This window comes from Bos mutus, chromosome 20 (assembly GCF_027580195.1).
Source record: "Bos mutus isolate GX-2022 chromosome 20, NWIPB_WYAK_1.1, whole genome shotgun sequence".
Taxonomy (NCBI): Eukaryota; Metazoa; Chordata; class Mammalia; order Artiodactyla; family Bovidae; genus Bos; species Bos mutus.
Window position 1 is genome coordinate 36,992,336 of NC_091636.1, and position 16,981 is coordinate 37,009,316.

Sequence of the window (16,981 nt, forward strand, 5' to 3'; positions counted from 1 at the left end):
TATTTCCCTTCTTGCTTTTACATTTTTATCTTTGTTTTTAATTTTTGTCAGTTTGATTACTACATGTCTCAGTGTATTCTTCCTTGAGTTTATCCTGCCTGGGACTTTGTGCCTCCTGTACTTGGTTGACTATTTCCTGTTAGGGATGTTTTCAGCTATTATCTCTTCAAATATTTTCTCAGGTCCTTTCTCTCTTCTCCTTCTGGGACCCATATAATGCAAATATTGGTGTGTTTAATGTTGTCCCAGAGGTCTCTTAGGCTGTCTTCATTTATTTTCATTCTTTTTTCTATATTCTGTTTCACAGCAGTGATTTCCACCATTCTGTCTTTCATGTCACTTACCTGTTGTTCTGCCTCAGTTATTCTGCTATGGATTCCCTCTCGTCTACTGTTCATTTCTGTTCATTCTTCTACGTCTTTAGTAAACATTTCTTGCATCTTCTCCATTATTTTTCCAAGATCCTAGATTATCTTCACTATCATTATTCTACATTCTTTTTATGGAAGGTTGCCCAGCTGCACTTAATTTATTTGTTTTTCTGGAGATTTACCTTGTTCCTTCATCTGGGACATAATCCTATTTCTTTTTATTTTGGTTAGCTTTCCGTGATTGTAGTTTTTGGTTTGGAGGCTATAGTTCTTGTTTCTTCTGTCTGCCCTCTGGTGAATGAGGATAAGAGGCCTATGCCAGCTTCTGGATGGGAAGGACTGGCTGCGGGGAAAATGGGGGTCTTGCTCTGGTGGGCAGGGCTGTGCTCAGTAAAATTTCAATCTAAGTGTCTGCTGATGGGTGGGGCTGTGCTTCCTCCCCCGTTAGTTGTTTGGCCTAAGGCATCCCAATCCTGGAGTCTCCTGGCTTTCAGTTCAGTTCAGTCGCTCAGTCGTATCCGACTCTTTGCGACCCCATGAATCACAGCACGCCAGGCCTCCCTGTCCATCACCAACTCCCAGAGTTTACCCAGACTCATGTCCATTGAGTTGGTGATGCCATCCAGCCATCTCATCCTCTGCTGTCCCCTTCTCCTCCTGCCCCCAATCCCTCCCAGCATCAGGGTCTTTTCCAATGAGTCAACTCTTCGCATGAGGTGACCAAAGTATTGGAGTTTCAGCTTCAACATGAGTCCTTCCAATGAACACCCAGGACTGGTCTCCTTTAGGATGGACTGGTTGGATCTCCTTGCAGTCCAAGGGACTCAAGGGTCTTCTCCAGCACCACAGTTCAAAAGCATCAATTCTTTGGCGCTAAGCTTTCTTCACAGTCCAACTCTCACATACACATATGACCGCTGGAAAAACCATAGCCTTGACTAGACGGACCTTTGTTGGGAAAGTAGTCTCTGCTTTTCAATATGCTATCTAGGTTGGTCATAACTTTCCTTCCAAGGAGTAAGCGTCTTTTAATTTCATGGCTGCAGTCACCATCTGCAGTGATTTTGGAGCCCCCCAAAATAAAATCTGACACTGTTTGCATTGTTTCCCCATCTATTTCCCATGACGTGATGGGACAGATGCCATGATCTTCGTTTTCTGAATGTTGAGCTTTAAGCCAACTTTTTCACTCTCCTCTTTCACTTTCATCAAGAGGCTTTTTAGTTCTTCTTCACTTTCTGCCATACGGGTGGTGTCATCTGCATATCTGAGGTTATTGATATTTCTCCCAGCAGTCTTGATTGCAGCTTGTGCTTCATCCAGCCCAGCATTTCTCATGATGTACTCTGCGTATAAGTTAAATAAGTAGGGTGACAATATACAGCCTTGAGTATCCTTTTCCTATTTGGAGCCAGTCTGTTGTTCCATGTCCATTTCTAACTGTTGCTTCCTGACCTGCATACAGGTTTCTCAAGAGGCAGGTCAGGTGGTCTGGTATGCCCATCTCTTTCAGAATTTTCCACAGTGTATTGTGATCCACACAGTCAAAGGCTTTGTCATAGTCAATAAAGCAGAAATAGATGATTTTCTGATCCAGCGGATGTTGGCAATTTGATCTTTTTGATCTCCTGGCTTTATGGTAGGGCTAATGGTGACCTCCAAGAGGACTTATGCCAAGACACATATCCCAGGACTGCTGCTGCCAATGCCCTGGTCCCCACAATGGGCCACTGCTGACCCATCAGTCCTTCCAATGAACACCCAGGACTGGTCTCCTTTAGGATGGACTGGTTGGATTTCCTTGTAGTCCAAGGGACTCTCAAGAGTCTTCACAGCACCACAGGTCAAAAGCATCAATTCTTTGGTGCTCAGCTTTCTTCACAGTCCGACTCTCATATCCATACATGACTACTGGAAAAACCATAGCCATAGCTCAGATTATGCAGATGACACCACCCTTATGGCAGAAAGTGAAGAGGAGAGTGAAAAAGTTGGCTTAAAGCTCAACATTCAGAAAACGAAGATCATGGCATCTGGTCCCATCACTTCGTGGGAAATAGATGGGGAAACAGTGGAAACAGTGTCAGACTTTATTTTTGGGGGCTCCAAAATCACTGCAGATGGTGATTGCAGCCATGAAATTAAAAGACGCTTACTCCTTGGAAGGAAAGTTATGACCAACCTAGATAGCATATTCAAAAGCAGAGACATTACTTTGCCCACAAAGGTCCGTCTAGTCAAGGCTATGGTTTTTCCAGTGGTCATGTATGGATGTGAGAGATACATGTATACGTACAACTAAATCACTTTGGTATACACCTGAAAACTAAGACAATATTGTTAATCAAACATTGTTAACTGCTACTCAAATATTGTTTATCAACCTGGAGAAGGAAATGGCAACCCATTCCAGTACTCTTGTCTGGAAAATCCCATGGACAGAGGAGCCTGGTAGTCCATGGGTTCACAAAGAGTCGGATATGACTGAGCGATTTCACTTTTCTTTCCTAATCAACCATACTCCAATGTAAAATAAAAAGTTAAAAAGTTGGCCAGAATTCAGTTTCCTTCTCTCACACCAACAGAACAGGAATTGCTAGAATCCTAAAGCCAAGCAGACCTTGTGATTCCAATATTAGATGAGATTGGCTGCCTTGGATTTGACAGTAAGAGTCACAATAAGGAACAAACTTAGCAATGAATCTGTCCTAAAGTATGCTTTGTTCTTTTCCCTGGAAAGGCCCCAATGCTCCCTGTCAGCACTGTATAAAAAGTCACAGAAGCGCTGGGCTCGCGCCTCAAACCAAGGAGGTGTGTATAGAGTATGAGAGAGAAGAGACTGTGGTGAGCCCGTGGTTGGTACCTTCAGACATCCGTGCGATTCTCCACGAGAGTCACAGTTCCCTGCTACAGGTATGCATTACTCCAAGTTGCAGTTTGCCTGGTGATTATTTGTATTCTTAAGGATTTTTTCTTTGCATATTTACTTATTTGTGTGTGTGTGTGGGATGTAGACATACTTCAGGGTTGTTAGGTCAGTTTGAAGTTGTGATTCAAAGCATCTACACTTTGGGCTGAATACTCCAGCATTTGTCTTTCAGAATTTTCCTTGACTGCGTATTTTCTTTTTAACAACAACAAAAACACAACCCAAACAAAACACAACAAAAATGTAAGAACAGAATATTGTACTCTAGGTGCGACAGTCCGCTGTCTACTCCTCAGGCCTGGTGCCAGCATCTCGTTGTGTCAAGTGGTCCCATCGCCAGTCCAGATGTGCTGGGCAGCGACAGCCCTGGTTCTCGCCACACTTCCGTCACTCTTTGGTGGATGAGCAGCTCTAGGGCCTTTGGAAAACTTAGCTCATGTGCCATTTATTTTTTTTTTCCTCAGGACCACAATTCACTGTTTTTCTCAATTTGATAGGACTCCTCACCAACTGAAGAAAAGTCAGAGGCTCCTTTGGGGGTAGGTGGCACGGAGAGCTTGTCCGAGAGCACAGGCAGCATCCTGAGCAAGCTTGACTGGGATGCTGTGGAAGACATGGTGGCCGGCGTGGAGGATAAGAGCCTCTCTGTCCGCTGGGCCCTGGACCTGTAAGACCCGAACACCGCTCTGCCTCCACGTGAAGGCCCGCAACTCAGCGATGAAGTTCAGCAAGACTTTGTGGGTTTAAGGGAGAGAAGCAATGGAGGAAGCAATGTGAATTTACCACCTGTAGGCACCCTTACTTGGATTAGACATTTTAATAAGGAAAATAAACATTTCTCAATGATTTTACATTCAAAGGAAAAGGGTTAACTATAGTCGTATGATATGTTTTTGCATTTGACTTATTATCTTTAGGTATAATTTTTTAAATGATGAAATAAACAGTACCTTTCAAGCCAAACTTATATTTAAGCTACTTTCAATAAAAATCTATCTTGCATCTTCCTTTATCTCCTGAGTTTTGAGAAACAACCTTATGTGGGTAAATCTGATAGAAAAAAAAAATTCTTTCATGGAGGTGAAGTTCACTCTCTCACCTGAGACACTCTATAATGAACTCCATTTAAAACATATCCTAAAATTGTATAGGGCTTGACCTAGGAGTAAAAAGGAACTAACCACCTTCCACCAATTCTGAACTTCTCAATAAACCACATTTCATGTCGTCCAGATCTTCTGTCCTCTGTCCTCAGCTGAAAAAGACTTGGAGGAAGAAAAGGAAATGGATGATTTGGGTGGGGAAGAAAGAGACCGTGACTCCTGACTCTGGAAGGCGCATGTTAACTTCATGAGAACCGAGGGGCAGAGACCTGGGTAATTCTGGTGCTGCACCCAAACGGTGTCACAATCTTGGAAATAATTTTTTATGAGAAAAAACCTAAAAACCTTCACATATTTGTCCATTTTTAGTGCCGTATCAAAGAATATTATCTGAAAATGTTAAATGTTCCTCCTTTTCCAACTACCTACCTGTGTGAGACCAGACTTTTTTCATGCACTTCCACTAAAGACATCAATGCAGAAACTGGTTTGAGAATTCAGCAGTCATCTGTTAAACCAGAAATGAAGATACTTGTAAAACTTTCAAACATTGCCATGCATCACATGTTAACATTGAATGGGGGTTATTGTAATTTAAATATTTTTCTCAGTTTTCATTTCTGACATAAATATTGACAGATATACCTACATTAAAGCTCTTTGGGCTCCTCAATAACCTTGAGTATAAAGAGAACAAAAAGTTTAAGAACTGCTGCTTTAGCGCTAACAATGTGAACTGAGCCCACCAGACTTTTGTTGTTCAGTAACTCAGTCATGTCGGACTCTGTGCCCTGTGGACTGCAGCTCGCCAGGCTTCCCTGTTCATCTCTGAGCTTGCTCAAACTCATGTTCTTTGAGTCGGTGATGCAATCTCCATCTCATTCTCTGTCATCCCCTTCTTCTCCTGCCTTAAATCTTTCCCAGCATCAAGGTCTTTTCAGACTACATAGAGTCAATACTGACATTTCACTCTCACTACTTCACAATAAACTGGAGTTACACCTGTTCACTCCTGTTCTGATTTAAACATTCGGTTGGCTTTTGAGGGTATTGCCTCCAGTGTTTTTTCATTTCTCCCTTTAGATCCATATTTATGCGTAGTATTTCTCTTCTGACTGAAGATCATTAGTGTTTCTTCTTGTGAAGATCTGGCAATTCTCTCAGGTTTCACTGACGAACTATTATCTTTCACTGTCATTTTTTAAGGGTATTTTTGCAGCAGTTATTCTAGGGCCAGGTCTTTACTTCTAAGAGGGCCTTCCCGCTGTATAAACTGGATGCCTGGAATGTTAATAGGCTGTCAGCAAGATCTCTCCACGTTGTAGCTTAGCTGGGCCTCCAACATCCCCCGGAGACTGTTGTCTCTCAACGTTTTATTATAGTAACAGCTTTCTGGTAAAGCCTCTTGTACTCTTGCACAGAACTGGATATGAGCAGCTCAACTCTTGTCCAAGGACACCCAGGGAGCCCCCACACGAGGCCTTACAGAGTCTGGTCAATGGTTACCATCCTACACTTCGACTTCTGCCTCCTCAGCGGGACCGCTGTGGTCTCCTTGGACATAACTTGTTATGCTGGACTCGTGATGATACACTTAAAAAGCCAAGCACCGGTGAGACTTACCTTGCGAGCTTCTCTTCCCTCGGGGATCACCATCTCTTGCATGCTGTCCAGTGTCTAAAAGCAGCTGCCTCACATATACTTTGTCCAGTTTTATGGTTACAGCAGCAAGGCTAGTCCTGTATCAATTATTCTGTCACAGCTAGAAGCGGAAGTCTTCTCTGGTCTCGGTGAACTTTGCATCCATACAGCAAACCTGAAAGAGGACTGAAGGGGGTAGAACGTGTCAGTAGAGGACTGATGGTCCTAGGCAGTCTCCAGCATCTAGCTTGAATGTGTTCTTATGGTCTTCAAAAAACTGCAGTATAATTTGTGTGCCTGACACAGAAAACATCCTTCCAAGCAACGGTCTAGACTGTGTACCTTCCAAACATAGGTTAAAAGAAAAGTTTCCACATCTAGATTTTGGCACTTACCATACTTGGGGTTACAGTTATCAAAAGGATTCCTAACTTATCAAAACAATATAATTTTACTCACATTTTTATTAGAAAATATGTTATACAGCATTTAATAGCATGCAGCACTAAACCAAAGCCACATCTGAGTGTCCTACTCTTTATTCTGGCTGAGTTTGGAATCTGTAAACAAAGGAAGCTCAAACACAAGACTTCTGCCAAGAAATTACATCCATGGACCTGGGTGAATATCACTGACTTCAGCCTATTATTTCTAGCCCTAGTACATGCTCACATATTTGATGGCTTCATGAAAAGCCATTATAGCTTAAACCTTTTTTCATTTCCCAACAATTCAAGTAATTATTTGTGTCTTGTTTAGCTTTTCTATAAGAAACCAATCCTTGGATCTTACTGAAGAAATAGAGACAGGAATGGTGTAGCAGTCACACTGGTAGCCCTCCAGAACTCCACTTTCCTGTAGGCACTGCTCGTATCCTGACCCTTCGTGTGTCTTCAGCATCCAGACTGTGACTGTGTGTCATTAAGGAGACCCTAACAGAAACTACAGAGAAGGCAATGGCACCCCACTCCAGTACTCTTGCCTGGAAAATCCCATGGACGGAGGAGCCTGGTGGGCTGCAGTCCATGGGGTCTCGAAGAGTCAGATACGACTGAGCAACTTCCCTTTCGCTTTTCACTTTCCTGCACTGGAGAAGGAAATGGCAACCCACTCCAGTGTTCTTGCCTGGAGAATCCCAGGGACGGGGGAGCCTGGTGGGCTGCCGCCTATGGGGTCGCACAGAGTCGGACACGACTGAAGCAACTTAGCAGCAGCAACAGAAACTAATCCTTTCATTTTCATGAAGATTGAATCTGGGGAACGTGAGAAGAGAAGAACCCTTGTTAGGTAAGGTTGGTGTATAGGTTGGGAATGAATCTATGTATGTGGGGCGTAGGACCAACTTCTGTGGGGAGTTGCCTAGCTGAAGGGAAAGTTTTTATATAGGATTTTATAACATTGATACTAATTTGAAAATAAACTATTTTCAAATCCAGGAAATATAAAAACAAGGTAATTAAAATAACTTCAGTGTTAAGAACTTTAAAATGGTAAATAAAATATTTTACCATTTGATAAATTATTTTTATTTCTTCTAAGACCTAAATGAAAGGATAATAAAGGAATATTAAAATGTATAAATCAACACAAGTTAAGAGAATTGGACAGGAGATATTACTGAAGAGAAGTCACAGGAGGTCTAAGAGGGTGGAGGAAGCCATAATATAATTTGTGCAGAAAAGGGTAATGATAAACAGTGTACTTAAGACTCAGAGCTGACAAGTACAAAAAGGGAGATGTGGTGAGACAATCATGGTGTAAGTCTTATTAGAACAGTTGCAACTCCTTATCTCTCTATCCCTTGTGCATAGAACTCCCAGCATCTATGCCCCAGGCAAGAGTCCAGCTTCCCATCTGATGACCTTAGAGCTGCTGCTGCTGCTAAGTTGCTTCAGTCATGTCCGACTCTGTGCGGCCCCATAGACGGCAGCCCACCAGGCTCCCCCGTCCCTGGGATTCTCCAAGCGAGAACACTGGAGTGGGTTGCCATTTCCTTCTCCAATGCATGAAAGTGAAGAGTGAAAGTGAAATCGCTCAGTCGTGTCCAACTCTTAGCGACCCCATGGACTGCAGCCCACCTTAGAGCAGACAGCAGCGAATCTGGCCTGCTTTCTGTTCTTTTAAATAAAGTTTTACTGAAAGACAACCTGCCCATCCATTTATATGTTATCTGTGCTGCTTTTGCACAGCAGAGGCAGAGATGCATTTTTGCTACACAGACCATGTGACTTGCAAAGCCTAAAATACTTATTTTCTGATTCTTTACAGAAAAAGTTTGCGAATCACTGCTGTAGACTTGAGCCCACCAGATGAAATCCACCGATACATTCAGAGCTCCAATAAACTTTCTAGTACCCTGCTTTAAACCTGAAGGGACAGTTAGGCATCACTTGACTTGCAGGAAGAAACCCTCTTCATGAAAGAGACAGTCCAAATTAAATGAGCAAAATAACAGAGAGATCTGGTTTGTTAACCGAAGAAGAAATGGTTTTTACAACTAATGAACTGGAAGGCCCCAACAATGACAGAGGGGTCCCTATTGTGAGAATCCCTATGAGGTTATTTTTGTTAATAAAGCAGATTGATATTTCTAACTGATGAGTGGTAGGAGTTCAACATCAATTGATTCCCATTTAAAAAAGGAGTATACATGTATTTACCAAGTATATGTGTGGCTTCATTCCCATGGTCCCTACTCTTGACTCTTGAGTGAAAGATAGTGGTTTCTCGTTCAGGCAGGAAGCTAAGTAGATTATGTATTTTCCTTGCAGAATACTCCACCAGCAGATGGATATATGTCTAGATTTGGGGCAAATGGCAGCAAGCTTGATTGTGATTGCAGGTCCATGCTACAGTACCTCTACCCTGGCTCTGCTGACAATAAAGCTGTTAATTTTATCTCCATCTGTCTGACTTCAGTTTGTAATTCTTATCAGAATTCCAAGGAGTGAGGGAATGTGATTTTTCAACCTCCTTAAATCTGAACATAGGATGTATTGGCTGTGGCTTGAGCTCAGGGCACCAAATGGCAACTGAGAAGTTTACTTTTTAATCTGATAGATTGATATGAGATGTTGCATTCACAAAATAAGAACAAGTTACTGTATGAAAGAGGCAACCAGAGAACAAGAAGAAGCTCTTTGAAAGAAAGTTAATAGGAGAGTTAGAAGATAAAGTTGAAAAGTTCTCAAATATAGCATCAAAAGACCCAAGAAAAGAGCAAAAAACATAACTGAGGAGATGAGTCCAGGAAGAATAATATCTAACAAATTACAGAGAAAGAAACTAAAGGGAAAGAAATTATCAAAGAAAATTCTCCATAACTAAGAACACGGATCAAAAGTCTATAACATACCCTGAAAAATGAATTTTTAGAGATCCACTAAGAAACATCACAGTGAAATTTTACAATATGAGAAATACAGAAACTAAGTTTCTAGAAAGGGAAAGCAAAGATCATATGCAAAGGAACAATAAATCAATATCGTGGCAGCCCTCTTAACAGCAACACAGGCTAGATTATAGCGAAAGTATTTTCAAAGGGAAAAATTTCAATTTGGAATTTTAGACCCAGTTATCAACCATGAGGTGAGGATAAACATACTTTCAAACATTCAATGATTCAAAAATTTTGTTCCTGTGTGTCTGTTCTTAGGAAACTACTGCAGGATATACTCAAGCAAACCGAACATTTTTAAGCAAAAAGGAGAAAAGTTAAGGTTCCAGTCACAGGTCCTGGATCCAACCAGAACATGGGTAGGAAAAGTCTACCCCCAGGTAGAACACTTTGGTAGCAGTCCTAAAAAATCAGTCCAGATAGGTGCAAAGGTAAGAATAGCTCCAGGAAGGCATTTCTTGATGGAAATATAGGGGAGGGGCAGTGAGGAGAAGACCCAAAGGAGTGATCTGAAAGACCATTCTTTGTGGAAATTATGTAAGTTGAACAGCAAAGCAACCTCACTAAAGGGAAAACAAGGAAATAAAGGAAATGCATTCATAGTAAACTAAACATTAGTTCTGATTGAATAATATTTACATTAGTTTTATATACAATAATATTTACATTAGTTTTATAATTAGTTTTATATTACAGAAATGCTCATTAAATATAGTGATATCCATATTGGGACGAGAGGGAATAAGCCTGAGAGCCAAGTCTTTATCATAAAAAATCAATAGATCATAATATAATATCTAAGGAGTAGAATGAATAAATTACAATAGTATATTCTTTAGAAATACATGTTCAGCTATTCAGAGATCAGAATGGTTGCCTGAATTAACAAGGGATTCTTTCTTTAATTAGAAAAAAAAACCTAAATAATAGAAATGTTATTATATTAAAAGCCTGCCTCAGTAACATTTTTATCTTGGAATTACTATAAACTATATAAAAGGCAGGATTTTAAAGATTCAGTGGACAGTTTTAAGCCAAGCAGAGATGCAAGACTATTCTTCTTTGGCTCCTTTCCACACATCAGATCACGGTGATTCCTCATGGGCTTCCTCCGGATGAAGCAGGGTAAGTCATGTTGTCTTTTATGTGGTTCTCTACCTTCAACTCACTAAATCTTACTAAGGAAATTCACACCTGTTCTCTCCTCATTACAATTTAAAGCACTGGCCACTATTTTAGTCAACCAAAGCTATATGATTAATTTAAACATCCTAATCAATTCTACAAATACATTAGGCCAGTTCTCTCCTTCCACCATTGGAGAGGGAATGGCAAATCACTTCAGCATTCTTGCCTTGAGAGCCCCATAAACAGTATGAAAAGGCAAAAGGATATGACACTGATGAGCCCCTAGGTCACAAAAAAGTCAGACACGACTGAACGGCTGAACAACTCCTTCCACTGCCACCACCCCAGCTGGAGTTGGCATCATCTTCTGCAGAGCATTTTGGCTCCCCTCTTATCACTGTCAGAGCTCTTTAGAAAAGGCAAGTCTGACTTCACAAATGCTAATCCCTGTTCCACTTCCCACCTACCTTAATGGCTCCCCATTGCTCACAGGACATCCTTAACATGGCCTACAAAGGGACGATCTGTCCCATTTATTTCATTAGCATCATCATTCTACTCTCATTTTTTCTCTGTCATTCACAAGAACTGCGAAGCTTTTGAAAGCAATATGCTTTCTTCAGGCCCTTTGCATATGCTGTGTAATAAATTCTTCTTGCATACGCTTCATCTTTTTTTTTTTTTTTTTTCCTTTCCTCAGACTTTAGAGTTCAACCATCATGTCCCTAAGGAATGAACTGCTGGAAACAAAAAAAAATTTCCCTTTTATCAACGGTTCACCCAACATTATTTGGTATCTATAATACCAGTTGCATATTAGGCTTTATCTAAGGATTAGTTTCACTTGGAGAAGGAAGACTTTCTGGTCTCCCCCAGCCCTCCAGATTATTTCATGCTACATACTCTCATAATTTCTGTTATTTTCCTTTTAAGCACTCATTTCAACTGTAATTTAATGACTGTACAATTGTGTGCTTTGCGGTTCATTTCCTATTTCTCCCGTTAGAACACAAGCTTGTTGCCAATGGGTCCAGTACAGTTGATTGCTCGCAGTAGGGCACTCAGCAATACTTGTCAAATGACTGAATTAGCAAAAACTAATGAACCAGTGTCAATACCAAGCTATCTCCGAAACAAACAGGATGACAGGAAAGAAAGTTAGAATCCAGTGTTTTAAGTTCAGGAAAGGAGTGTAGAATGTAACCTGTGATTCCTGCGTCGCTCCAATACCCAGCTGCCCCTCTTCAGTTGACTCATTCATTCCTACATTCACACGCTGTACCTGGTTTCCAGAGCTACTCTATATCCTCTCTTTGACTTCATCACTTTCACTCTGCCACTCTCATTTTACTTGCTCCTCCGCTTCACAGAGACCTCTGAACTTTGATCCATTTTCTCTCAACCTAGCTCTTCGACTATACCTCCAACAAACTCACACTCTTGGCTCATTGATTAATCACTTTTGCTGTGCAGCTGAGCACTGCTGGAGACAAATAATGCAGTTTGGCATATTCACAATCCTCCACGTGGCAGCCAGTGAGTATCTTTCTGAACTACCACCCTGAGGATATTTATTCTAAAGCCCTTCCAAACTCTTAAACTGCTGCTCTTCCCATTTCTCGTTTTGTTTAACTCAACCACAATGTGGCTTTGCTCTCATCCTCTCTGAAACAACTCTCCCTAAAGATTTCTATTTACATGCTGAATGGTGGGATCAAGCATTTTTCAGTCTGTTTTACTGTGGCATTTCAAGTGTTGCTCTCCACCTTCCTGAAACTCTCTTAATCCCCTAGTTCTGGATTGTTTCTAGACTCCTCTGGTCATTTCTTCTGTCTCCATTTCAACTGCATTTTTTTTTTCCCCTGCATCTTATATGTTGGTAGTCTCTAAGGTTCTTCTTTGGCTGTGCACTGCTTACTGTGACTCACATGGCTGATGAGTCCCAAACATAGCCCCCGCCCAAACTTTCCCCCGAAAGTATCCTGCTTGTGTATATTCCCACCTTCTGGACATCACCTGAACAACCGATAGGCACTCACTCACAACATATTTAAAATCAACCTAGTCATCTAAAGTAGAAACCCTGATAGCTATTCCAGATGGCTGTCTTTACCTCATCAGTCAACTGTTGAGTTTTGCTGTTTTTGTTCCTGAATACATCTGCATTCTCCAGTCTTCTTTATCCTGTGTCCTCTTCTTGACGCCCTCAGATCTATCCTCTAGTAGCAGCCAGAGTGAGCTTTTAGTAGTCCCTAGCTTGAGGTCCTTCCACTGCCTGTGCATTTAAATTCTCAAAATTGTATACTTATCTCTATTTCTCTAACTTCATCTTTTGATATTTTACTATCAACACCCTGTGATGCTCACACTTCAGGTTTCCACATAACCTAGCTAAGTGATTTTATTTATGAAACTTCAAACATGCATGGCTTCAGACTATGTTTTCTGACTCCTCACCAATCCAAGTTTTAGTCTTCTGCATCACACTAGGTAATGCAAAAAGTAATTAAAAACAGAACACATAAAATATTACATCTTACTATATCCATTTATCTAGCAGGATGGTAGGCATCTCAAAAGTTATTAAGTCATCAAAAAGCCTACATTCAGATCTTACTGGGTGACAGAAGAATGACCTTACAGATGAAATCTTTCTCATTATCTGACCTAGGAAATAAGAGCCCCAAGTGTTGCTCATGGTTGGCTCTAAGTAGGTGTGTAGCTTATAGATATCACATCGCCTCTTTTGAGTTTCAATTTCACCTTCTTAAAAAGAAGAATTTGAAATAGAAAGATCTTCTAATTTATAGTCCGTGAATTTTCAAGTCATGGAATTTATACATTGACCTAGGTGGGATGACCATGAATCTTTAGAAATTGCATGCACAAATTCAGATATTAATTTGTTCAGTTTTCTAAGGAGAGAGTTCATGGTTTTCATCATGTTCTTCTCAAAGAAGTTTATGAATTACAAAGTAGTTAAGAACATTTAAAGGATTTCTCAGATCCTTTATAACTATATAAATATTTTTAAAACTATGAAATGTGCAGATTCACTGTTCATTTTAGTTTTTATGGCAAATGGAGACTATAATTACTTTTCTCTTTGTTCCACAATCTAAATCTAACGAGGAGAATCCTAAATTATAATTCTAGGTGAGTTATGATCAAGCAAAGCTTATACTGACACATATTAGTAGAAAAAGGCTAATTTCAGAGATGAAGACCATAGAACTATTTGACAAATTAACACAAATAACTTTTCATTTCTAAGGTTCTGCATAACTGAGATTAAATAATGACTGAAAAAAGTCACAAACACAGAGACAAAATTCCATTTGGCAAAAACTGTAATGTCTTTCAATTATATAGTAATATATATATATATATATATATTATTTTTTTTTTTAAACAAACAATGGTGTGGTCACTCACCTGGAGCCAGACATCCTGGAATGTGACATCAAGTGGGCCTTAGGAAGCATTACTACAAACAAAGCTAGTGTAGGTGATAGAATTTCAGCTGAGTTATTTCAAATCCTAAAAGATGATACTGTTAAAGTGCTCAGTATATCAGCAAATATATACTGGAAAACTCAGCAGTGGCCACAGGACTGGAAAAGGTCAGTTTTCATTCCAATCCCAAAGAAAGGCGATGCCAAAGAATGTTCAAATTACTACACAATTGTACTCATTTCACAGCTAGCATGGTAATGCTCAAAATCCTTCAAGCTAGGCTTCAACAGAACGTGAACTGAGAACTTCCAGATGTTCAAGCTAGATTTAGAAAAGGCAGAGGAACCAGAGATCAAATCGGCAACATCTACTGGATCATAGAAAAAGGGAATTCCAAAAGAACACCTACATCTGCTTCACTGACTATGCTAAAGCCTTTAACTGTGTAGATTAAAATAAACTGTGGAGAATTCTTCAAGAGCTGCAAATACCAGACCACCTTACCTGCCTGTTAAGAAACCTCTATGCAGGTCAAGAAGCAACAGTTAGAACCAGACATGAGCAGACTGGTTCCAAGTTGGGAAGGAGTACGTCAAGGCTGTATATTGTCACCCTGCTTATTTAACTTACATGTAGAGTACATCATGCGAAATGCTGGGCTGGATCAATCACAAGCTGGAAGAAATATAAATAACCTCAGATATGTAGATGGCATCATCCTAAACACCAAAAAAGAAAGAGGAACTAAAAGAGCCTCTTGACAAAGGTGCAAGAGTAGTAAAAGGCTGGCTTAGAACTCAACATTCAAAACACAAGGATCATGACATCTAGTCCCATCACTTCATGGCAACAGATGGGGAAAAAACGGAAACAGCGACAGAATTTATTTTCTTGGGCTCCAAAATCACTGAGGACAGTGATTGCAGCCACAAAATTAAAACACTTGACTCCAGTATTCTGGCCTAGAGAATTCCACAGACTGTATAGTCCATGGGGTCACAGAGTTGGACACAACTGAGCGACTTTCACAATTCACTGCTCCTTGGAAGAAAAGCTACGACAGACCTAGAGAGCATATTAAAAAGCAAAGACATCATTTTGTGGACAAATGTCCATCTAGTCAAAGCTGTGGTTTTTCCAGTGGTCATGTACGGATGTGCGAGTTGGATATAAAAAAGGCTGAGTGCTGAAGAATCGATGCTTTCAAACTGCGGTGCTGGAGAAGACTCTCTGAGAGTCCCTTGGACAGCAGAGAGATAAAGCCAGTCAATCCTAAAGGAAATCAACCCTGAATATTCATTGGAAAGACTGATGCTGAAGCTCCAATACTTTGGCCACCTGATGCAAAGAGCTAACTCACTGGAAAAGACTTGGGAAAGACTGAAGGCAGGAGAAGGGGATGACAGAGGATGAGATGGTTAGGTGGCATCATCGACTCAATGGACATGGGTTTGAGCAAATTCTGGGAGATAGTGAAGGACAGGGAATCCTAGTGTGCTGCAGTCCATGGGGTTGCACAGTTGAACATGACTGAGCGAATGAACCACAATAACACAGCCTGTGAATCCATTTATTTCAAGCAATAATTAGTACAGTTTCTGACTAACAGAGGAGCTATAATCCCAGAGTATCCTCTGTTATCTATTTAAACTTGTTTCCTTTCTTCAGGTCTTCATCTCCAATTGCCTGCTTGGCATTTGCTAACTAAAATGGAAAGGATGTTTATCACCACCTTTCTGAAAACTAGACCTATCTCCTTGTTCATTACCTCTGTACTGGTACCTCTGTTCTAGTTATGCAGGCCCAAGTATGAATGAGAGACAATGCCTCTCAGTTCAGTTCAGTTCAGTTGCTCAGTCATGTCTGACTCTTTGCGACCCCATGAATTGCAGCACGCCAGGACTCCCTGTCCATCACCAACTCCCAGAGTTCACCCAGACTCACGTCCATCAAGTCAGTGATACCATCCAGCCATCTCATCCTCTGTCCCCTTCTCCTCCTGCCCCCAATCCCTCCCAGCATCAGTCTTTTCCAATGAGTCAACCCTAATGCCTCTCAAGCCTACAATAAATTAAGGTAAGCAAAAGGATTAAAAAGCAGAAAATGTTATTTAGAATTAACTATTTTCTTACGTATCCAAGGACAAACAAGTTTCATCATAAAAAATTTGCAGAGTAAAAGACAGATGAAGAAACATTAAGACCAAAAAATGTTTTGAGAAAACTGAAAAGTTACCGGATATTTGAGGTCAAGAAGTTATTTAGTATTTAAAGATATCTTTACAGGTAAAGTAACATGATGCCTGGGATTTGTTTCAGAAAAATGAGAGAGAGGAGTATACAGATATAGCTCAAACAAGATTGATCAGAAATTCAGAACCGACTGAAACTGAGTAGTTAGTACATGCTGGTTCTATAACAAAAATTAGAAGTTTTAAAAAATTATGATAAAATAAAATTGTGTGCATACAGCATCACTCTGAGCAATGGAACCATACACAACTGGTCTGAAGAAGGAAGGATGAGTGGTGGTTTTTGCTTGGCTATAATGCAAAACATGAGATTTTATGACCACTTGGTCAACAAACTATACAAACCGGAATTTGGGCAGTGACCTTTCTATCATACCAAATTTATACTCAAATGGGACCAACAGGGCAGTGCCATTAAAAAAGAATTCACATCATTTGTATAATTAATACCTATGATGAAAAATTATATAAGTTGAACTTTAGTTTTAGAATGAGCAAGGCAAACAGTGAAAGGTTCAAATAAGTAGAACTTTTATAGAGCAAAAATTATAAAATGTTTCAAATTATTTTAAATGGGTAATCTGATGCATTTTATATTTGCCCAAGTAATCTTATTCTGGTTGATACAATAGTTCTGAAGATGCAGACCACCTAGACATTAAGGTAGTGACGAAGATGAGTACTTTATGTAACTAAGCATGGTGT

The 16,981-nt window shown here is 40.3% G+C and overlaps 1 protein-coding gene across 1 annotated transcript in view; it reads left to right on the forward strand.

Moving 5' to 3' along the window:
* The window catches only part of CPLANE1 (ciliogenesis and planar polarity effector complex subunit 1), a 107,142-nt gene extending 102,830 nt beyond the window's left edge, over positions 1–4,312 (forward strand). The window contains 2 exon segments of the mRNA XM_070357630.1: positions 3,112–3,284; positions 3,798–4,312. Of these exon segments, the coding sequence (XP_070213731.1) occupies positions 3,112–3,284; positions 3,798–3,971 (347 nt within the window). The 3' untranslated portion in view covers positions 3,972–4,312.
* The last annotated feature ends 12,669 nt before the right edge of the window (positions 4,313–16,981 follow it).